The sequence below is a fragment of the Triticum aestivum genome, chromosome 4D (genome assembly GCF_018294505.1).
Source record: "Triticum aestivum cultivar Chinese Spring chromosome 4D, IWGSC CS RefSeq v2.1, whole genome shotgun sequence".
Classification (NCBI taxonomy): domain Eukaryota; kingdom Viridiplantae; phylum Streptophyta; class Magnoliopsida; order Poales; family Poaceae; genus Triticum; species Triticum aestivum.
This window is the reverse complement of record NC_057805.1, coordinates 253,976,741-254,001,002: the sequence shown is the minus strand read 5'-3', so window position 1 is coordinate 254,001,002 and position 24,262 is coordinate 253,976,741. Positions and strand designations below refer to the sequence as shown.

The 24,262-nt window shown below is 48.1% G+C and overlaps 1 protein-coding gene across 1 annotated transcript; it reads left to right on the top strand.

Annotated features, from left to right (window-relative positions):
* The first annotated feature begins 10,848 nt into the window (after positions 1-10,848).
* Positions 10,849-23,942, top strand: LOC123097404 (formin-like protein 14). Its single transcript, XM_044519117.1, has 3 exons — positions 10,849-11,725; positions 14,083-14,378; positions 23,480-23,942. The coding sequence occupies exons 1-3, from the start codon at positions 10,938-10,940 to the stop codon at positions 23,821-23,823; spliced, it is 1,428 nt and encodes a 475-aa protein (XP_044375052.1). The 5' UTR covers positions 10,849-10,937; the 3' UTR covers positions 23,824-23,942.
* The last annotated feature ends 320 nt before the right edge of the window (positions 23,943-24,262 follow it).

Below are 24,262 nucleotides of genomic sequence, written 5' to 3'. Positions count from 1 at the left end.
GCGATGTGGCAGACTTCGGCGAGGTCGCAGAGTGCCCTTTTGCGCTTACTGTTTGAAGCGAATGTCTCGAAGACCGTCAATACTCTGGGGTCGCCGTCTTCTGGAGGGTGTTGCTCTCGGGCGTTTTTTGTAAGGATGTCCTCGCCGCTCTTGGCTACCTGCCGGAGTATCCAACATGCTCTAAGGCTGTGGGTTGGTATGGTGTCTGGTGTTGTGTGTATTTTGCATGGGCCATCGAGCCATCCCTCCAGAACGGTTCCATGTCGCGTAATGGGTTTATGTTTCTTGGCTATTAGACTGGGCGTGTCACGAGGATGTGCCCTTTTCGCCTGGACCAGCGGTTGAGTTGGGACCGATGGCTCCCAACAAGCTGCCTGATCTTTCCAGGCGCTTTCCATTGCGCTGTACTTCTGTACGATAGTTTCCAAGTCAGCGAAGTGTAGTATACGGCGGCGATTAATGGCGTTGAGGATTCCTTCGTTCGTGCAATTGTTGCAGAACGCAAATATCGCGTCCTCGTCGAGGCAATCTTTAACCTTGTCCTTGACAAGGAGGAATCTGGCCCAGAAGTGGTGGACCGTTTCCTGAGACTGCTGTTGTATGCTCATGAGAGCGCTTATGTCTGGGTGGGTGGGTGGAATTGGATTCGGACCCTGACCCGGTCGATGATCCGGAGTCTGAAGGTTTTCCAGACTCAAGAGTCCGGGCTCCGGAGTATCTTCTGGTTGCCTGTGCCCGCCGCCCGATTCTATGTTCGGAAGGCTGGTCACCTCCTTTTGCTGGTGGGTGTCCGGCTCTACAGGGTTGGCGACCCGGACATAGTCCGTCTTCAGTATAGGGGAAGAGTCGCCGTCTTGCTCCTCGACTACCGCTATCTGGTGGGTGACCGATGGAGATTTAATTTCTCTTTGGTCGGGTTTAAGCCCGATCCGATTGTAATCTATGGCGATTCCCAGGGCGACGATGCGATCAAGGTGCTCGTTTAAAGACGAAAACTCCGCCGGATCCATCTGCTTGGAGTGTTTGGGGTCGATACAAAGGGGATTTTCGATGGCCCGGGAGGTCATCGTCGGCTTAGCGGCCGAACGGGCGGTCATGGTAAAGCCGCCTAGCCGGAGGGTTTGGCCTGGGGCCAGTTCTCCTCCGGCGGTGATATTGTCTTTAAGGACGAGGCGAGTCATCGACCCTGTCGTCGACGGCACAGTGGAACTCTCAATGAAAGCACCAATGTCGGTGTCAAAACCGGCGGATCTCGGGTAGGGGGTCCCGAACTGTGCGTCTAAGGTCGATGGTAACAGGAGACAGGGGACATGATGTTTACCCAGGTTCGGGCCCTCTCTATGGAGGTAATACCCTACTTCCTGCTTGATTGATCTTGATGGATATGAGTATTACAAGAGTTGATCTACCACGAGATCGTAATGGCTAAACCCTATAAGTCTAGCCTGTATGACCATGGTAATGAGTATCTGCCCTTCCGGACTAAGTCCTCCGGTTTATATAGACACCGGGAGGATCTAGGGTTACACAAGGTCGGTTACAAAGAAAGGAATCTACATATCTGGTCGCCAAGCTTGCCTTCCACGCCAAGGAGAGTCCCATCCGGACACGGGTGCAGTCTTCGGTCTTCACAGCCCATTAGTCCGGCCCATGGCTAATAGGCCGGACGCCCGAGGACCCCTTAGTCCAGGACTCCCTCAGGGGGCAGGGCCCCGATTCGCAGTCGAACAAGAATAAAGGCTCTTCAACTACTGATCGGTGGATCCGGCAGAGGCTGTGGTGCAGCCCCGCCAGACACAATGAGTCTCATCTGCTGGAACTGTCGAGGCCTAGGGTCGGACTTGACAGTTGGCGAGCTTTGCTGGCTTGTGAAGCTCTACCGACCCTCCCTCCTCTTTCTATCTGAGACAAAGATGAGGGATACGAGAGTGAAGAATTTCATGTGGTCTTTGGGATTCTTTGGATGTTATGCTGTCAGCTCTGATGGCCTCAGCGGGGGTCTGGCTCTCTTCTGGACTTCTACTGCGGATGTTACTGTCAAGGCTGCCAGCAAGCGGTGTATTGACACTCATGTTAAGCTTGATGATGGGGTGCCGTGGAGGGCGACTTTTGTCTACGGTGAGCCTCGAAGGGAGGATAGACACCTCTTTTGGGAGCTCCTCCGACGTATGCAATCGGTCTGGAGGGGTCCCTGGATATGCTGTGGGGATTTCAATGGAGTACTAGCTCAAGATGAACACTGCGGGCCCAGGGACCGGTCTAAAGCTCAGATTGCTGCATTCCGTGACTGTATGATGGACTGTAGTCTTATGGACTTAGGGTTTTCGGGCCCGAAGTTCACCTGGTGCAATCGACAGGACCCAAACAGCCATGTTAGATGCCGACTTGACCGTGCCATGGCCAACAATGATTTCTCCAATCTGTTTGCTGCATGTGATGTTGAGAATGTCATCGCCACATCTTTTGACCACAAACCAATTCATGTCTGCCTGGACCGCGGCTCTCGGCAACGTTGTGTGTCTCCGGTTCAGCAAGGTTTCAGATTCGAGGCGATGTGGCTGAGAGCCACGGACTACAAAGACAATCTTGAGCATGCTTGGTCGGCTGGTAGAGATGGGCTCCTGCCGCTTCAGTCAACCTAGAATAATTTGAAGAATGTGGCCAACTCCCTGCGGTCTTGGAGCAAAGAGGCTTTTGGTTCTGTTCGCAAGAAGATCGGGTAGCTGGAGCGTCGCCTGGCCACTATCAAGGCCTCCCCGCCCTCCCCGCCTTCTCTGGCGGAAGAGCGTCAGATCAAGTGTTCGCTTTGTGAGCTCTTCGAACGGGAGGAAATCATGGAGAGACAACACTCCCGGGTGGATTGGCTCAAGGAGGGGGATCGTAACACCGGGTTTTTCCAAGCTCGGGCGGCTGCCAGGAGGAGAACCAACCGAATTCACTCGCTCAGTCGGCACGATGGCTCGGTTTGCTCCACTCAGGGTGAGATCAAAGGTATGGTGTAGACCTTCTATGACAAGTTGTTCACTTCGGATCCTTGTCCTGACGCCGAGGAGGTCCTGCATGCGATTCCACCCAAGGTTACTCCTGAGATGAACGAGGAGCTCTGCAAACCCTATTCCATGGAGGAAATCCGGGCTGCTCTCTTCCAAATGGGGCCTACCAAGGCCCCGGGACCTAATGGCTTCCCGACCTTGTTCTATCAGACCCACTGGGAATTCCTGGGAAATGATATCTACCATGTCGTTCGAGGCTTTCTGGAGGGGAGACCAATTCCTGAAGGGTTTTGTGACTCGGTGATTGTGCTTATCCCAAAGACTACTCGACCGAAGCAGCTGAAGAATTTCTGTCCAATCAGCCTCTCCAATGTGATATATAAGATAGCTTCCAACGTCTTGGCAAATCGCCTAAAATCGATCCTGCATGTGGTTGTGTCTGAGAGTCAGAGTGCCTTTGTTCCCAGCAGGTTGATTACTGACAATACTCTGATCGCTTATGAGTGTCTGCACACGATCCGAAGGAAACGGGTGAAGAAACCTTTCTTTGCTCTAAAGATTGACATGATGAAGGGCTACGATCGTGTGGAGTGAAGCTATCTCCATGGTTGTTTGAGCAGACTTGGTTTGCCCCATCATGGATTGATGCGGTTATGAGGTGTGTCACTAATGTTCGATATGCAGTCAGAGTTAATGGGGAGCTTACTACCCGGGTGGTGCCTTCTGGTGGCATTCGTCAAGGGGATCCGATCAGCCCATACCTTTTCCTCTTGTGCACTGAAGGTTTGTCTGGTCTGCTGTTTCAGAAGGAGAATCGTGGCGAGCTACATGGGATTCGAAACGGGCATCATGGCCCACCTATCTCACATCTCCTATTTGCAGATGATAGCATCTTCTTTGCTAAGAGTGATTCTCAGAGTGTGTGCTCTTTGGAGGCTACCCTCAATTCCTATTGTGTCGGTTCTGGCCAGGCTATCAATAAGGACAAGTCCTCGGTGTTTTTTGGAAACAACTGTCCTGATCATGTCAAGAACCGAGTGAAGAATCAGCTGGGTATATACAATGAGACGTTCCATGATTCATATCTTGGTATGCCCACAGATGTTGGACGTTCTCCCACATGCACTTTCAAGTTTCTCCCTGATAGAGCGTGGCAGAACATCCATGGGTGGTCGAACCGGCCCACGTCTAGGGCCGGGACGGAAACCTTGCTCAAGTCCAAGACTCAAGCTATTCCCACGTTCTTCTCGAGCTATTTTCGACAGTCGGTGGCGATCTGCGAGAGGTTCCATCATATTGTGGTGGATCAGTGGTGGGGACGGGAAGATGGCAAGAAGAAACTTCATTGGCGCTCTTGGGATTGGCTCTTGACGCTGAAATCTTTGGGCGGTATGGGCTTCCGTGAGATGGGGCTCTTCAACCAGGCGATGTTGGGGAAACAAGGCTGGCGATTACTGACTGATCATGAGTCTCTGTGTGCCCGGGTTTTGAAAGGAAGGTATTTCCCGTTTGGCAGCTTTTGGAACGCGGAGGCGCCTCGTTCTGCTTCGGCGACCTGGCGTGCGATCTTGCATGGTCGAGACTTGCTGAAGATGCGTGTCCAGTGGGGTATTGGAGATGGGAGAAGCACACACATTCTCACTGATCACTAGATCCCCTCGACGCCTCCTGCTCTCCTCCGACCCCTCTTTCCAATCCATGCCTCAGCGACGGTGCACTGTTTGATCAACGCAGAGAATTCCTGCTGGGACATGGATTCAGTGAGAGCTTTTTACTGTGAAGAGGTGGCTAATGAGATTCTTCAGATCCCTATCAGTCGGGGGGCGGGTCGGACTTTGCTCGCTGGCCCTTTCACAAGGTTTGGTGAGTATACGGTCCAGTCAGGCTACAACCTGGCCAGGACGACCCGTTTTTTGATCAAGCAAAGTGGTGATGGCAGAGGTCAGCAATCTGGATGGTCCTCGGAAGAGAAAGTTTGGAAGAAGCTTTGGAATGTTAAGGCCCCGGACAAGATGAAAATTGTCTTGTGGAGGTTTGCTCATGATTGTTTACCCTCGGGCGAGCAGCTTCTCCGGCGTCAGGTTCTGACGAGAACAAACTGCTTCTTCTGTGGTAGGCCAAAAAGTGTGGAGCATGCGCTGCTCTTCTGTCCTCATACTCGGGCTATCTGGGATGAGATTAAGGAGGCCTTCTATTGGGGAACGCAGTATTTCAAAAAAATTACCTACGATCACGCAAGATCTATCTAGGAGATGCATATGAACGAGCGGGGAGAGTGTGTCTACGTACCCTCGTAGACCGAAAGCGGAAGCGTTTAGTTACGCAGTTGATGTAGTCGAACGTCTTCGCGATCCAACCGATCCAAGTACCGAACGTATGGCACCTCCGCGATCAGCACACGTTCAACTCGGTGACATCCCTCGAACTCTTGATCCAGTTGAGGCCGAGGGAGAGTTCCGTCAACACGACAGCGTGGTGACGGTGATGATGATGTTACCGGCGCAGTGCTTCGCCTAAGCACTAGGACGATATGACCGAGGTGTGTAACTGTGGAGGGGGGTACCACACACGGCTAAGAGAAACTTTGGTGTGCCTTTGGGGTGCCCCCCTCCCACGTATATAAAGGGGGGAGGAGAGGTGGCTGGCCCTAGGAGGGGGCACGCCATGGGGGGCGTCCTACTTGGACTCCCGGTCCAAGTAGGATCGGTCACCCCCCTTTCCTATTCGGAGTAGGAGAAGAAGGGAAGGAGGAAGAGGAGAGAAGGAAGGAGGGGGCGCCGCCCCCACTCCTTGTCCAATTCGGACTGGGCATGGGGGGCGCGCGCCACCTCCTGGCTGGCCCTCTCTCTTCTCCACCATTATTCTCTGATTTAAATGAATAACCGTCTCGCATCAAACAAGATCCAAATATAACGTTCATGCTTAACGCTGGCACCAAATAACAATTATTCAGGTCTAAAACTAATCCTGAAGGTAGATGTAGAGGTAGCGTGCCGACGGCAATCACATCGACTTTGGAACCATTTCCCACGCGCATCGTCACCTCGTCTTTAGCCAATCTTCGCTTAATCCGTAGCCCCTGTTTCAAGTTGCAAATATGAGCAACAGAACCAGTATCAAATACCCAGGCGCTACTACGAGCATTAGTAAGGTACACATCAATAACATGTATATCAAATATACCTTTCACTTTGCCATCCTTCTTATCCGCCAAATACTTGGGGCAGTTCCGCTTCCAGTGACCAGTCCCTTTGCAGTAGAAGCACTCACTCTCAGGCTTAGGTCCAGACTTGGGCTTCTTCACTTGAGCAGCAACTTTCTTGCCGTTCTTCTTGAAGTTCCCCTTCTTTCCTTTGCCCTTTTTCTTGAAACTAGTGGTCTTGTTAACCATCAACACTTGATGCTCCTTCTTGATTTCTACCTCCGCAGCCTTTAGCATCGCGAAGAGCACGGGAATTGTCTTATCCATCCCTTGCATATTATAGTTCATCACGAAGTTTTTGTAGCTTGGTGGCAGTGATTGAAGAACTCTGTCAATGACACTATCAACCGGAAGATTAACTCCCAGTTGAGTCAAGTGATTGTGGTACCCAGACATTCTGAGTATATGTTCACTGACAGAACTATTCTCCTGCATTTTGCAGCTGTAGAACTTATTGGAGACTTCATATCTCCCAATCCGGGCATTTGCTTGAAATATTAACTTCAACTCCTGGAACATCTCATATGCTCCATGACGTTCAAAACATCGTTGAAGTCCCGGCTCTAAGCCGTAAAGCATGGCACACTGAACTATCGAGTAGTCATCAGCTTTGCTTTGCCAGGCGTTCATAATGTCTGGTGTTGCTCCTGTAGCAGGTCTTGCACCTAGCGGTGCTTCCAAGACGTAATTCTTCTGTGCAGCAATGAGGATAATCCTCAAGTTACGGACCCAGTCCGTGTAGTTGCTACCATCATATTTCAACTTAGCTTTCTCTAGGAACGCATTAAAATTCAAAGGAACAGTAGCACGGGCCATTGATCTACAACAACATAGACATGCAAAATACTATCAGGTACTAAGTTCATGATAAATTAAAGTTTAATTAATCATATCACTTAAGAACTACCACTTAGATAGACATCCCTCTAATCATCTAAGTGATCACGTGATCCATATCAACTAAACCATGTCCGATCATCACGTGAGATGGAGTAGTTTTCAATGGTGAACATCACTATGTTGATCATATCTACTATATGATTCACGTTCGACCTTTCGGTCTCGGTGTTCCGAGGCCATGTCTGCATATGCTAGGCTCGTCAAGTTTAACCCGAGTATTCTGCGTGTGCAAAACTGGCTTGCACCCGTTGTATGTGAACGTAGAGCTTATCACACCCGATCATCACGTGGTGTGTCGGCACGACGAACTGTAGCAACGATGCATACTCAGGGAGAACACTTATACCTTGAAATTTAGTGAGAGATCATCTTATAATGCTACCGCCTTACTAAGCAAAGTAAGATGCATAAAGGATAAACATCACATGCAATCAAATAGGTGATATGATATGGCCATCATCATCTTGTGCTTTGATCGCCATCTCCAAAGCACCGTCATGATCACCATCATCACCGGCTTGACACCTTGATCTCCATCGAAGCATCGTTGTCGTCTCGCCAACTATTACTTCTACAACTATCGCTACCACTTAGTGATAAAGTAAAGCAATTACATGGCGAATGCATTTCATACAATAAAGCGACAACCATATGGCTCCTGCCAGTTGCCGATAACTATTACAAAACATGATCATCTCATACCACAATTTATATATCATCACGTATTGACCATATCACATCACAGCAAGCCCTGCAAAAACAAGTTAGACGTCCTCTACTTTGTTGTTGCAAGTTTTACATGGCTCCTACGGGCTTCTAGCAAGAACCGTTCTTACATACGCATCAAAACCACAATGATTTTTCGTCAAGTGTGCTGTTTTAACCTTCAATAAGGACCGGGCGTAGTCAAACTCGATTCAACTAAAGCTGGAGAAACAGACACCCACTAGCCACCTGTGTGCGAAGCACGTCGGGAGAACCAGTCTCATGAACGCGGTCATGTAATGTCGGTCTGGGCCGCTTCATCCAACAATACCGCCGAATCAAAGTAAGACGTTGCTGGTAAGCAGTATGACTATTATCGCCCACAACTCTTTGTGTTCTACTCGTGCATATAACATCTACGCATAGACCTGGCTCAGATGCCACTGTTGGGGAACGCAGTATTTCAAAAAATTTACCTACGATCACGGAAGATCTATCTAGGAGATGCATAGCAACGAGCGGGGAGAGTGTGTCTACGTACCCTCGTAGACCGAAAGCGGAAGCGTTTATTAACGCGATTGATGTAGTCAAACGTCTTCGTGATCCAACCGATCCAAGTACCAAACATACGACACCTCCGCGATCAGCACACGTTCAGCTCGGTGACGTCCCTCGAACTCTTGATCCAGTTGAGGCCGAGGGAGAGTTCCGTCAGCACGACGGCGTGGTGACGGTAATGATGAAGTTACCGGCGCAGGGCTTCGCCTAAGCACTACGACGATATGACCGAGGTGTGTAACTATGGAGGGGGGCACCGCACACGGCTAAGAGAAACTTTGGTGTGTCTTTGGGGTGCCCCCCTCCCACATATATAAAGGGGGGAGGAGAGGTGGCCGGCCCTAGGAGGGGGCACGCCATGGGGGGAGTCCTACTTGGACTCCCGGTCCAAGTAGGATCGGTCACCCCCCTTTCCTATTCGGAGTAGGAGAAGAAGGGAAGGAGGAAGAGGAGAGAAGGAAGGAGGGGGCGCCGCCCCCACCCCTTGTCCAATTCGGACTGGGCATGGGGGGCGCGCGCCACCTCCTGGCTGGCCCTCTCTCTTCTCCACTAAGGCCCATGGTGGCCCATTAACTTCCCCGAGGGGGGGGAGGGGGTTCCGGTAACCCTCGGTACTCCAAAACTTATCCGAAACGACTCGAACCATTCCGGTGTCCGAATGTAGCCTTCCAATATATGAATCTTTATGTCTCGACCATTTCGAGACTCCTCGTCATGTCCGTGGTCTCATCAGGGACTCCGAACAAACTTCGGTTCATCAAAATGCGAAACTCATAATACAAATCGTCATCGAACGTTAAGCGTGCGGACCCTACAAGTTCGAGAACTATGTAGACATGACCAAGACACATCTCCGGTCAATAACCAATAGCGGAACCTGGATGCTCATATTGGCTCCTACATATTCTACGAAGATCTTTATCGGTCAAACCGCATAACAACATACGTTGTTCCCTTTGTCATCGGTATGTTACTTGCCCGAGATTCGATCGACGGTATCATCATACCTAGTTCAATCTCGTTACCGGCAAGTCTCTTTAGTCGTTCCATAGTCGTTCCATAATGCATCATCCCGTAACTAACTCATTAGTCACATTGCTTGCAAGGCTTATAGTGATGATCATTACCAAGAGGGCCCAGAGACACCTCTCCGATACACGGAGTGACAAATCCTAATCTCGATCTATGCCAACTCAACAAATACCATTGGAGACACCTGTAGAGCATCTTTATAATCACCCAGTTACGTTGTGACGTTTGATAGCACACAAGGTGTTCCTCCGGTATTCAGGAGTTGCATAATCTCATAGTCAGAGGATAAGTCATGATGAAAGCATTAGCAATAAAACTAAATAATCATTTGTGCTAAGCTAACGGATGGATCTTGTTCATCACATCATTTTCTAATGATGTGATCCTGTTCATCAAATGACAACAAATGTCTATGGTCAGGAAACTTAACCATCTTTGATTAACGAGCTAGTCTAGTAGAGGCATACTAGGGACACTCTGTTTTTCTATGTATTCACACATGTACTAAGTTTCCGGTTAATACAATTCTAGCATTAATAATAAACATTTATCATGATATAAGGAAATATAAATAACAACTTTATTATTGCCTCTAGGGCATATTTCCTTCACAAGCTGTTTCGATCTTCTTTTGCTTCACCGAGACAATGGTTGTTCAACTACCTTACTCGCTGTTTCGACCGGGATATTTCTGTTCTGACTGTGACTTTGTGGCACATTTGGGAGGCCCGGAACACTGCGCGCAATGAGCCGGAGGCCCCTCATCCGAGGCGGACAGCGGCGAGAGCTCGAGCTTATATTGACATGGTTTTCCAGCATCTGTTCAAGCCGCTCCCTGCTCCCAGGCGCGAGCCCACTGCTTCCAGCTCTAGTTGGTCTCCGCCACCGCAGGGTACTATGTAGGTGTCTTCTGACGCGGCTGTCGATCTGGCTCGGGGTTCTTCGGCGGCGGGAGTGGTCATTCTGGACCACTCTGGCCAGTGTGTGGCTGCTGCTACCGAGCCACTCCCTGGTGTCTCTTCCCCGGAGGTCGTTGAAGCCCTTGCTCTTCGGCGTGCTGGCAAGCTGGCTCGGGAGGAGCATCTCTCCAGTATGGTGTTTCACTCTGACTGCCTTTCGCTGGTTCAGCGCTTGAACTCTTCGGCCTGTGACAGATCTTTGGTGGGCACCATCGTTGCTGAGATCAAGGCGGAGTGTGTTGCTCTTGCTTCTGTGTCCTTCAAGCATGTTCGTCGGCACTGTAATGTTGTAGCTCATGTCTTAGCTAAGTCTAGTTTGAACTCTGTGAGTCCTTGTATTTTTCTTTCTGGTTCGGATTGCATCCGGAAGATTTTGTGTAATTTGGTTGCTTAATTAATAAAGGCCTACGTTTAAAAAAAAATTCAACAGATCTTTGCGTCATTTGGCGCAACTGGTCGCTAATTTGTTAAACTTTCCGAAAAGAAAAGAGATTCGGTCTCCTCCTCTCTCTCGGATCCCCACTTTCTCCTGCAAATCCAATCCAATCCCATCCCGGCCGATACCCTAGCCAGAAGAAATCCTCCGCCATGAAAGCCGCCGCCAAGCCCAATCCTCCTCCGCTGCCATCGGCGGCGACTTCGACGCAGCCGTCGACCAAGGCGGCATCGTCCTCCTCCTCCTCCGCCGCCGATCCCAACCCCAAGCGCATCCTCCCCACCGCGGCCGACGCCGCGCACTCAACCCCCTCGCACCCTAATCCAAATCCCAACGGCGCGCCCAACCCACCCCCCCCCCTCCCATCCCCGCACGCCGCCCACCTCCAGCCGCCGCAGCCCCTGCCCCCGCCGCGCCCGCTGCTCACCGTCGCGGCGGTGCAGGCCGCCATGGCCTCCATTCCGCCCCCGCCGCAGTATGGTCTCGAGTGCCTCGACCGCCGCACCGTCGCGCTCTCCGACGGCACGGTTCGCACCTACTTCGCGTTGCCCCTAGAGCCTCCACCGCAACTCCGCCAGCCGCCGATATTCCCTGCGCCCCACTTAGGCCCGCCCGGCCCGGGGCCTGGCCTTAACAGGTGGATTCCGCCACTGATGCACGCTGCACCTCCTCCCGGGCCGCCCCAGAAGCGCAAGCGGGAGGGTCAAAGCAATGGTGGCGCCCCCGGTGAGTCCTCGGGCCGCCAACACCAACAGCATCAGAAACCAGAGGAGAGGCGTACTGCAAAGCAGGTCAAGGTCGAGACGTCAGAGCTGGATGCGAAAGCACTCGAGAGCTCCTTTCTTAAGATGGTGAGGGTGATCAATGAAAACACGGAGGTGAAGAAGAATTACCGGGCCAATGGACAGATTTCCCAGCTGAGATGCGTTGTCTGTAATAGGTTTGCTCTTCAATGCAAAATCTTTGCCCGTTGATTTATTTTGCACATACTCTACCAACTGAGCATAATTAGCAGTTTAGTATAGATCAAATTTCTGGAAGCGATTGCAGTGGATACAGCTTTATTTGTTAGTATTTGCTACCACTAGTTCTAGGATATCTGTAGCTATCAATGCAATTTGTTCATTTTTTTTCTCACGGGTGAATGCAATTTGTTCATTAGCTGACAGAGGAAATCTTCTGACTGATGCCTCATGCTCTCTATTAACCCAGAACTGTTCTAGAAGGCAATCCTGTAGCATTAAAAAAGGCCTAGGTGCTAGGCGTCACTCTCCTCTGTATCCCTGAGTAGTCGTGATGTGCCACTCCAGCTTGCATCTTATCGAGCATTGGTAGTTCTATAGTTGTCTAACATTCCTTGTATGAAACTGTTTTAGTTTAGCGTTAGTGTTAGCTATCCACAGCTCAAAACAGTTCTGTTTATTTATGTTTTGGAGCTATAAAGCATGAAGCTCCACCAAATAGTTTATGCAGGGCATGCCTCTGGGTAAATTAGACATCATGGGAAGGGCCATTTTGCCATTTGGGATTTGCTTACTTGATACATGACTTGCTATCATAATTTTTCTCCTGCATGAGTTACATCATGGGTTGACTTCTTATGTAGAAAAGTTACTCGCTGTTGCGGCAGCATCGAGTTCGTCATCGTCTATTGTTTTGTACAAGATTGTTTATCAATGTAGTCCCACCAGTTGGTACCTCATGTACTTTTGATAAGATCTAGTACTATAGATGGTAGATACCCATCTATGCAGAGGAGCATATGAATGAAGAAACAAGGAACCTTGGTCACTCTTGTTTAACTTTCGTGGTTCCTAGAACTTGGCCTGAAACTTTGACCAAGTAGTTTATGCTGCCCACGTTTCCCCACTCTTAATTTTGTGGCAACAATTTGTTCATCATTTTTTTCTTTATATGTGAAAACAAAAGGCCTATCCTTAATTTTCTCTCACATGAGTTTGTTTGCAATGTTTAGTTTTCTACTTGTGGAAACAAATTTGTTACACGTCTTTGTGGTTCTTTATTCAGGTATGGGCTCATGTGCTACGTTTTTTATTTTCTAACCTTGTTATGGTTGTCTGAATTTTGATGTCGAGTTGCAGTAGCAAGCAAAACTATTTTACTAAAAGGGCAGAATCCCCCTTTTTTGTTTAAGCACTCATTCTGCTTTCTTTTGTTCTTTACATTTCTCAACCTATGTTGTTGTTTTTGAAATTTTAGCAACCTTTTGGCTCATACAAAGTTGACCAGTTATATACTTATATACATGTCCTATAAGCCAGTTATCTGCTTGATTTTTTAAGACAATTTCATGCAATTTCCTTTTAAAGATGCCCGTATGGATATAATTTGATTACAGGGACTATATAGATTTGCATGCACTCCTCAATTATTCATACAATACGAAGAATGCAGAGCTTCATGCTGCTCATCCCGAGTTTATGCAGCCTATGCTTCTCCACTCTTAATCAATGTTCAAAAAAGCGGAAAGTGTAAGCGATGCGGAAGGACACAGCTTAGAGCAATGGGCGCTTCAGCGTTTTCAAAATTGGCTGTTTTTGAATTATATGCACAGGAAAATAGGAAACATAGCACATAGGTAATTGAAATAGCATCTAAAGTGCAGTTCACACCATAGAAAATACACATGAGGTTCACACAGCGAGCAAATTAACAACTAAAATGCAGTTCAGTTGAAATAGACATTGTCTAATAGAGATCATGTTGCCAGAGTTTGGCCAGAATCTGTAGGAAATAGTTCCGAAACAGACCCTAATAATAAGATAAATGGCATATGCCATTAATGCTTAAGCAGCCAAGCAGAAGTAGTTCAAAAACAGCCAAATTCTGGCCAAATTTTAAAAAAGCGCTCAATCTACTGCTTAGGGCCAAAGCAAAGCGTTTTGCCATCACCCAGCGCTTAAGCGTACTTAAGTGTCGCTTAAAAACGCTTTCTTGAACACTGCTCTTAATCTCGTGGCAATTATTTGTTCTTCCTTCTTTCTACTTATATTTGAAAACAAAAAACTTATCCAGTTGTCCTTCATTTTCTTTACATGAGTTTGATTGCGATCTTTAATTTCCTTGTTTCAGCATTCTTTCTGTTTTCTTTTGTTTTTACATTTCTCAACCTGTATTGTTCTTGAAATGTCAGCAACTTTTTGGCCCACGAAATTGACTAATTATATACTTATATATATATATTTATGTTTTATTAGACAGTTATATGCATGGTTTTTGAAGACAATGTCATGCGATTTATTTTTGAAGATGCCTGTATGCATAATTTGGTTACAGGGACTCGATGGATTTGCATGCACTCCTCAATCATTCATACAATACGAGGAATCCAGAGCTTCGTGCAGATCATCTTGGGTTGCACAAAGCTATATGTATTCTTATGGGTTGGAACTACTCCATAGATCCTGTAAACAGAAAGGCTTACCAAACATTATCTATTGCTGATGCTGAAGCCAATCGAGGAGATCATATTTTATGGCCACCAACAATCATAGTTGAGAACACATACAAGTCAAATAACGACGGGAAAAAGGATGTCATGACTAATAAAGAGATGGATGGCAAGCTCAGAGGTACTCATCAAATACTTGCTCTGTCTCTGTGACTTTGGCAGTTCAAATTGATTACTTTGTTAATGAGCAGATTGTGATGTTTAGCCTCTTTGTGTTTATTTGAAGGAGTGCGACAAATCAATTGCTTGGACCAAAGCCAAAGCTTTATAAAACCATTTTCCCTAATAAGTCTTAGCCCTGCCAAAAGATAACCTTTGAGGGTTACTTATGAAATTTTGAAAACTATACTGGCACGTTTTTTAAATGACCAATACAACTTTTCTCTTGGAAGGATTAATCACACAATTTGGTCTCTGGAAATTGCATTAGATGGTTTTCTCGCCCCTTACGTTTTTCACCCTCCCTTGAGGAAATTTCCGTGAAGAGCAGGCTTGCTACCCTTAGAGCAACTCCAACGCGACAACCCAAATGGACGACGATTGTGTCCGCTTTTTGTCCGTTTCGGTCGGCCGCCCGCTCGGCGTCTGCCCGGTTTATCATTTGGGTCGGCAGTGCGCCCAACGCGTCGACCTAGATTTGCCGGCGTGGCCGCCCCTTCACAACAAATATGCACACATTTTGCATTATTTCAGAAGCAAACATATAAAAATAGCATAGCTTCACAACCAAACAAAGCATAGTTTCACATAGTTTTAGCCGAATAAAAATTAAATTGTCTCAAATACATGTGAAAAAAAGATACATTTATTGGTTGCCAACATGAGCCCACATATGCTCAACCAAATCATTTTGCAGCTGCATGTGAGTTTTCCAATCACGCATTTCATGATGAAATTGGGTGAACTGTTCAAACATTGCCGCTCCTCCATGCTCAGGCACAACATTCTCACCCTGAAACTGAAACCCTTGATCGTAGATATGTTCTGGGCGCATCTTCTATGATCATATTGTGCATGATCACACAAGCAGTCATCATCTCCCACAACTTCTTGGTGCTCCAAGTCCTAGCAGGATAACGAACGATGCTCCATTGAGATTGCAAAACACCAAAGGCACGCTATGTCCTTCCTAGCACTCTCTTGCTCTTGGGCTAATCTTTTCCTCTTCTCTCCGACAGGGTTGGGGATTGTGTTCACAATAGTGGTCCACTGAGGATAGATACCGTCACCTAGGTAGTATCCTTTGTCGTAGTTGTGGCCGTTGATGGTAACATGCACCGGCGGGCTGTTGCCTTCGGCAAGCCTTGCAAACACCGGCGAGCGTTTAAGCATGTTGATATCATTGTGTGATCCGGCCATGCCGAAGAAAGAGTGCCAGATCCAAAGATCTTGTGAGGCCACAGCCTCAAGTATGAGTGTATGACAGGGCAAGTCTTGACATGGCCCTTATACTGCCCTTGCCAAGCAGAAGAGCGGTTCTTCCACTCCCAATGCATGCAGTCTATGCTGGCAAGCATCCCTAGGAAGCCCCTGCTGGCATTCATCGCCAACAAGCGGGCTATATCTCGAGAAGTCGGCTCTCTCAAGTACTCAGGGCCAAACACAGCAATCAAAGCCTTGCAGAACTTGTACATGGAGTCTAGGCATGTAGACTCGCTCATACGGACGTACTCATCAATGAGATCACCGGGCACTCCGTATGCAAGCATCCGGATGGCTGCAGTGCATTTTTGATAAGATGAGAAGCCAATCTTTCCAAGCGCATCCTCTTTGCACTCGAAATAGTTACTGTATCCGACCACCCCCTCTAATATGGTTGAAAATATGCCTACTCATACGGAAACGCCGCCGGAATTTCTGATGTTTAAAAAGCAGGTTGGTTGTGTCAAAATAGTCCTTCCAAAGAAGGAAATGGCTGCTCTCTCTGTTGCGATTCAACGTCGGAAGGTGCCCTGGGATCGAGCCACGGAACAATGGCCGTTGGCTATTAAGGTGGTGATGGACCAACACGGCAGCCAAGATCTCATCATCGGACGAGGAATCGTCGGAGTCGCAAAGGAAATTGTGGAAAAAGAACTCGTCGGCGGAGTCCATTTTGTACCTTGGCAAACTGTCGAACAACTTGCGGGCGTCGACGAAGGAGCTTGCCGGCGAAGGGACGCGTGCCTCCCATTGGACCAGGTGGCTGGCCTGGAGGCGTCCGACGAGCGTGCCGGCGTCAGGAGGAAGGAGCTGGCCAGGACGGCGAGGCGGCTTCCTGTTCACGGCGGCGTCGGGAGGTGGGGGTGGGAAGCTTCGGTGCCCCGTAGGCGAGACGGTGGTGGCGGCGACGTGGGAGGTGGCGGCGTTGGGGGGAGGTGTGTCGGCACTGGTTGCTGGCAGAGGCACGCTAGTCGATATGGGGTGGGAGAGGATGGCCAATGTGCCACCGACTAGCGGGCCAGGGGAAGGAGTAGGCGGGCGACGCGCGCGTCCGTTTCGTGTCCGCGCCGACGCAAATGAGGCTCAAAATTGGGCCGGGAATGGGTCGGCAGGCGGACGAAAAGCGGACACACGTCCGTTTGGGTTGGCTCGTTGGGCTGACTTTTCTGTCCGTGTCGACCCAAACGGACGCGCGCAGACGAAATGGGTTGGTGTGTTGGAGTTGCTCTTATGCTTCAGCTGAAAATGTTCTTTCCTCTCGGAGGCGATTGCGCTGCCGTTGAGTTTGTGATTTCCCTGCCGCCGACTACCTCCCTGGTCTCATCCTATAGGGGCTGGGGGTCGGTCGTGGATCGTCCCTTGTCTTGAAGAAGCCGGGGAGAGGCGGACATAGGGTCCCCAACAAAACCCGATCTGATCTTCGTCGGGTTAGTGAACTAATGGCATCTGATGGGGCGCCAGGCTCCTTGGGGGTCAGCGATGTGGAACAGATGATGAAAGAGCTAGGTCTTATAGAGGACTTAGATGATGTGGTTTTCGACGAGCAAGAGGCACCTCCGGAGGAACCTCGATGGATCGCGATAGCCAAGGTCAATACCTCAAAAACCTACAGTCAAACATGTTTCTATAGGAACATGTGATATGCGTGGGATATAGCACAGGTAGCAAAATTCAAAGCTCTGGAAGATAATCTTTATACTGTCCAATTCTCTTGCCTGGGAGATTGGGAGAGAGTAATGCATGACGGCCCATGGAACTTCAGAGGGGATGCGGTGATTATAGCGCCGTATGATGGAATCTCAAAACCATCGACGGTCAAGCTGGAGACAATTGATACTTGGATTCAAATCCACGATGTGCCTAATCTATATGCCCACCTGGTCACCCCGCTTGCTGCTAAGGTGGGGGAGGTACTCTTTACAGAATCCCCATCTCATGACTTTGTGGGGAATTTCTATCGAGTGTGGGTTAGAATCAATGTGCTTAAACAAGAACGCAGTTTCAATGATCAGAGATGGCAAGAGACAGATCTACAAGGTTAAATATGAGAAGCTACCCGATTGGTGTGCCGTCTGTGGTATGCTAGGGCACCTTTTTAAGGAGCATGGTAATGGAATCCATCCCAAATCGGCCCTGGTATTCAAGGAGCTCCGTGCGGACTAGGCTACGCGCACGGGAGGAGGCCCTGGAGAGGGCAGGGGTCGGCGTGGAGGACGCAGGGGAGGCCGAGCTGGTGGTCGGTCAGGCAACAGATATGATGCGGACAGAGACAATGATTCAGCAAACCAGAGCAAGGGAAGATCAGAGGAGGAGGAGGAGGAAGATCTGGAGGATATGGAGAAGGACGTGGATGTGGATATGGACGATCCCACCAGAAAAAGGATCGCGGCTAGGGTTCTGCATGGCAACCAGGTGACCCCTCCAGCCCCGGGTATAGACGGTAATGCGCTAGCCATCGTACTATCTCTAGGCTCGGATGTGAGTCCTCTACCTCAGAGAGATCTTAAGAGGACGAGGATCAATAGCGAAGGCAAAGAGGGATCAACTTCAGCAGTGAAAAATTTGGCGGGCTCCTTCGAAGGGCGCCGCCAGGCCCAATGAGTGCCCTATGCTGGAACTGCCGCGGAGGCAAACCTGCGGCAGTCTGAGAGCTTCGCGAGTTCGCGGGGAAGTTTGCCCCTACCGTGCTTGGGATTGTTGAGACTCAAATAAGCGATGCACGTGTAGAAGCTCTAGCAAGTACATTAGGTTATGAGAACTCTTACGCAATTAGTAGTCAGGGGAGAAGTGGTGGAATTGGAATTTTTTGGAATAATGTGAGCAATGTTGAGATTTTGGGCGACTCTTGCTATCATATTGATGCTAAAGTGCGGGAGGAACGACAGGATCCGTGATGTTTTACAGTCATATATGGTGAAGCACAAACGCACTTGAGGCATCAAACCTGGGATCTGTTGAAAGGAATATCAACTTTGAACGATCTGCCATGGTTATGCATGGGCGATTTTAATGAAGTGCTATGTCCGGATGAACACCAAGGAGTAGCTAATCGTAGCAATGCGCAAATACAAGCTTTCCGGGACGCGGTTGACGTTTGCATGCTCATGGACTTGGGCCATCAAGGGCGTTTCTGGACTTTTGAGAAAAGAGTTGCAGGGGGGTCTTATACCCGGGTCAGGCTAGATCGGGCGCTGGCATCTCCTAGCTGGTGCACTCGATTCCCGTTGGCAACACTAAGTCACCACTCGGCTGCATCTTTTGATCATGGACCAATATTGCTCCAGTTTGCGAATACACAAGCAAATAGTTCAGGCCCTAAAGGTTTTCGGTATGAGGTAATGTGGGAAAAACATGAAGAATGGCAGCAGAACATTCCATCCCGATGGAATGCTGTTTCACCTGGTTACGGTATTGGTGACTTCCATGACAAGCTATTGAAAATATCCAGAGACCTTACATCCTGGAGTAGGGACTCTTTTGGCAGCGTGAGGAAGGAAATAAAGGATCTTAATAGTCAACTACAACAGCTGCGTGATGACCCAGCCCGAACTGGTCCAGTACATGTGGAGATAAAAATCTGTGATAGATTGGTAGAGCTATACCACAGGGAGGAAATAATGTGGCGCCAGCGGTCCCGACTACAATGGCTGTCTGAGGGGGAGAAACACAATTTTTTTCCATATGAGGGCGAGTATGAGACGGAAGAAGAACATGATAAAAGCTCTATATAACTCCCTCGACATATATACAGAGGATTCTGTGGAGTTGAAGGCGATGGTTTTGGACTTTTACAAATTCCTCTACACTTCTGAAGGGGTTCAAGGCATTGATGAGGTTCTGAGACATGTTCCACGCAAAGTGACGCCGGAGATGAATGAATCCCTGTGTGCACCATATTCAAGGGAAGAAGTGAAACATGCTCTTTTTCAGATGTTCCCCACAAAGGCACCTGGGCCGGACGGCTTTCCAGCACACTTTTATCAGAGGCACTGGGATATGTGTGGGGATGAAGTAACATCAGTGGTAATGAGAATAATCAGAGGAGAAGAAAGTTCGGAGAGTATTAATGATACAGTCCTTGTTCTGATACCAAAGGTAATGAACCCGTCTCTGTTAACTCAATTCCGGCCTATTAGCCTTTGCAACGTGCTATACAAGATCGCCTCTAAAGTGGTGGCCAATAGGTTGAAGGTGATTTTGCCCGACATCATATCGGATGAGCAGTCGGCTTTTGTTCCGGGTAGACTCATAACTGATAACATTATTTGTGCCTATGAATGCCTTCAATTTATGAAGAGGAACAGATCCAAAGCTAACAGTTTTTGTGTGGTGAAGCTTGATATGATGAAGGCCTATGACAGACTTGACCGGGATTACCTGCAGGCTATCATGGGAAAATTGGGATTTGCAACCCAATGGATTCAGATAGTCATGTCCATGGTGAGGTCTGTCTCTTTCTCGGTCTTGTTCAATGGAGAAAAGCTCGAACAGTTCAAACCTTCGAGAGGTATTCGACAGGGAGATCCTATTTCCCCTTACCTATTCTTACTTGCAGCAGAGGGCCTTTCGTGCCTTTTAAAATCCAGTTCACAGTCGTCTTTGCTTGTTTGCTTGGAATTAAGGTGGCTCCCACAGCTCCAGCTGTTAACCACCTATTGTTTGCAGATGACAACCTGTTGCTTTTTAAGTCTAGCGTTGAGGGTGCAAACCTGGTTTCAAACCTGTTGAACATTTACTGTGCGGTGTCGGGGCAGCGAGTGAACCATGACAAGTCATCAATTTTCTTCAGTAAAGGGTGCCCTGACTCACTCAAGCAGGATGTGAAAAACTGTTTAAATGTGCAGAATGAGTCCCTTAGTGAGAAATATCTGGGCTTGCCAACTGAGGTAGGGCAGTCAAAGAATGGCACATTCAAATATCTAAGGGATAGGATATGGGAGAAGATCAAGGGTTGGATGGAGAAACTTCTTTCAGCTGCTGGACAAGAAGTTCTCATCAGATCAGTAGCACAATCCATACCTGTTTTTTCAATGTCTTGTTTCAGGCTCCCGAGAGGTTTATGTCTCGATCATAAGGCAGTTTTGGTGGGGAAGCAAGCAAGGAAAGAGGAGACAGACCCTGTTGGGTGTCATGGGATGTCATTACTCGGCCAAAAAATCTTGGGGGATTGGGTTTTAGAGATATGGAACTTTTAATCTTGCTATACTAGCAAGACAATCTTGGAGACTACTGAATGAGCCTAATTCCCTCAGTGCGAGACTTTTGAAAGCAGTGTATTTCCCAATCCTGGAGGCGGAGCTTGGCCACCATCCATCTTAGATATGGCAAGCTGTCCTAGATGGACGAGATATCATGTGACTTGGCATTGTGCGCAGAATAGCGGATGGGACCACAACGAACATCTGGACACACAACTGGATACCTCGGGATCTTTTACTCAGACCGATCAGGGCCATGGTTGTCAATCCGCCACAGCTGGTGTCCGAGTTGATTGATGCAACAACTGCGAGCTGGAAGGAGGAGTTGGTTCGTCAAGTTTTCACGCCTTTAGACGCCAAATCAGTTCTAAAGATTCCCTTATGTACCAGGCAAGTGGATGATTTTTGGGCATGGGCCCGGGACCCTAGGGGCATTTTCTCGGTGAGATCAGCGTACAACTTTGTCGAGTTAAAAGGGGTAGAGAAGCCTGGCTGGACGGAATGGAAGATACCTCAAATTCTGAAGGTGAGCATAGGGGCTGGGCGTCGGTGTGGAAGCTACAGGTTCCATCCAAACTCAAGGTGTTCACATGGAGGCTGGCGCAGCACTCTATACCAACTAGCGACGTTCTACACCGACGCAATATGTCAGACTCTCATGTTTGTGCCATCTGCGGTATGGAAGATAGCTGGCGGCACTCTCTGTTGGACCGCACATTATCTCGGAGCGTTTGGGCCCTATCAAGTGAGGAGCTAGTGCAACACATGTGTATGAACAAAGATGAAAATGCTAAGGCCTGGTCATTTGCCATGAGTGACTCGATCTCACAGCAGGAGTTTGCCACTCTGATTACCACTCTGATTACCACTCTTTGGGCTATTTGGTTTGCACGGCGAAAAGTTATTCATGAAGGAATTCTTCAGACACCGTTTGCAACACATGCATTCATAAACAGGTTTCTTGCTGATCTTGATTGCCTTGCTACACCACCTCCTGCTGTACGAGGACCAGCCCCGCCACGACCAACCGGCTGGCTACCACCCCTAGAGGGCCATGTAAAGATCAATGCCAATGCCGCAGTATCAAGGTCGGGTCGCTATGGGGCGGTTGGGGCAATCTGCTGGAATGAATCAGGCATCTTCCTTGGAGCGTCAGCTGTCGTTTTTGGAAGCTTTGGAGATCTGGAGGTACTCGAGGTTTTGGGCATCAGAGAAGCCTTAGCTTTAGCAAATGATCTATACATTCAAAGGGCGTCGATTGCTTCTGATTGTAAAGCTGCGGTGGAGGCGATAGGAAAAGGTTCCTCATCTGAATATGGGGCAGTCGTGCTGGAGATTAATCAGTCGTCTAGAGATTTCATTTCTTGCATTTTCTCTCATGAATTTAGAACCTCGAACGTTGAGGCCCACAAACTTGCAAAGCATGCTTTAACTCTAGGGACCGGTCGCCATGTTTGGTTAGGCTACCCTGAAGATCTTTGCTTCGTCCCTGTAAACGTTGTGACGGGTTAATAAAAAGCTTTGCGAGTTTGCCTAAAAAAAAGCTGAAAATGTTTTTGGTCTACCTGACTTATTCGAGCTCCCCTGTCCATGTTTTATTACACCTTATGTCAGCTGGCTTATCATTAACATGGTTGACAGTATTTTGTCAGCTAAAAATTTATTTACTTTCCAACAATGTAGTCATTTGCCTGTGTCTTATATTGTCTAATGCTGTGTGGTTTCAAAGAGTTGGATTGCATCTTAACGTTTCATGGTCTGTTACCCGTCAGTGTGACCTTGGAATTATTTGGATAGATAGGGGGTTTAGGCCTGCCCGATCCCTTGTGGTGGGAAGTTAAGTTGATTAACATGAGTTCTCATTCAAGGGATTGGATTGTACCCTGTCTGTCAAAATATGCCCTTAGTGTGGGTTTCCCTGTAGTTTTAATCTCAAATGTGCATATACCATATAGTGAGGTTGGTTCTAAAATATGTATATACAAAGTGTGTTAATATTGGCAAGTTATACTACAGTTGTTGCAGCATGGAGCTTAGAATCTTATATAATTATGGCCTGGTAATAATATGGGGTGTGCCCCACTATCTATGTGTGCTCTTTGATGGAAGCAGGCTAAGTAACAGAGAGCGTCGGTTGGGTGGTAGAGAACCACGGCATCAATGATGTTTTCTTGCTTAAATGTCGTTTAGTCACGCAAACCCAGCCACGTCCGCACTAATCCTGGTTTAGGGCGTTGTGTAGATTCTCCATGAGGGGGTTAAGTGATCACACAAATTGTTTGGTCGTCAAGTGAGCGTCACCAATAGAATAATACTCCCTCCGTCTCATAATGTAGGACGTTTTTTGACACTACACTAGTGTCAAAAAAACGTCTTACATTGTGGGACGGAGGGAGTAGTAGATTGGGGAATTGAAGTGTAGTTTCTCCTAGTACAACTTTCAGTTAGTTGAGCCTTTTTCTCTGCTTCAAATATTGTGCATCTTAGCAGTTTGCTCATACCCAGTTAACACTCGATTCAATTTTGTCTGCTGCATTTAGTTTTTTTTAAAATTTATTACGAGTCCCAGGCACTCATCCATGAATATCTATGTGACGTCCAGAAATGGGGTTCGCCGGTGTGAGTGTGAAGCCACTAGTGGGCAAGGATGGAGCCATGCTAGTGACATTCGCAAGCAACCTGGCTGGCCTGAAGGAAGCTGTGCGGCTTGCTGAGCTCTTGGAGGCGGAAGGCCATGGACGAGCGCAGTGGGTCCACGCCCGGGGCCTCACCCCATCTTTTGTTGGGGGCAGTAACCCCATGTTTGTCAAGGTGGATGAGAAGGGCGAACCGACATGGGTCCTCTATGGCTATTTGGCCACGGCATGGGACTTGGACACGCTTGACGCGGAGTTGAGGCAAAATGTTGTAATAAAGAGCATGAAAGAGCTCGATTTATCTGAGTAGGACCCACCCTGTTACAAGTGTGTATTTTATAAGTTATAAAACGGACTAGTTTGTCGACAGCGACAGCCACATTTCACAAGTTTGCTCATCCTTGTTAATCATAAGTGTTGCCTCCTTGACATGGATACGCCCAACCCAAAGGCTACATGTGATAACTTTAGTTTCTACTCCTAAATGGATGTATCTAGAACTAAAATACGTCTAGATACATCCATTTCTGTGACAAGCATTTGGGATGTTGACCTGCATTAAGGGGTTGCAGAGAAAGATTTTTGCATTTACTGAAAGTTTAGGGATTACAATTTCGTCTAACAATATTCAATGACCTCTTCTAGGCTGAACAACAGTTTGGCAATGCAACCTATCAAAATTAGCAATAACATGACTCGTCCTATTACACTAGCTCCGATGAATATGAGTAGTGCACAAGAATCACATC

What these genes read in the sequence shown, in the direction of transcription:
- LOC123097404 (XM_044519117.1), top strand. Translation starts at nt 10,938, where the DNA reads ATGAAAGCCGCCGCCAAGCCCAATCCTCCTCCGCTGCCATCGGCGGCG. An exon ending in AGATGCGTTGTCTGTAATAG is followed by an intron (nt 11,726 to 14,082) that starts GTTTGCTCTTCA and finishes ATTTGGTTACAG; the next exon opens with GGACTCGATGGATTTGCATG. An exon ending in GATGGATGGCAAGCTCAGAG is followed by an intron (nt 14,379 to 23,479) that starts GTACTCATCAAA and finishes TGTGACGTCCAG; the next exon opens with AAATGGGGTTCGCCGGTGTG.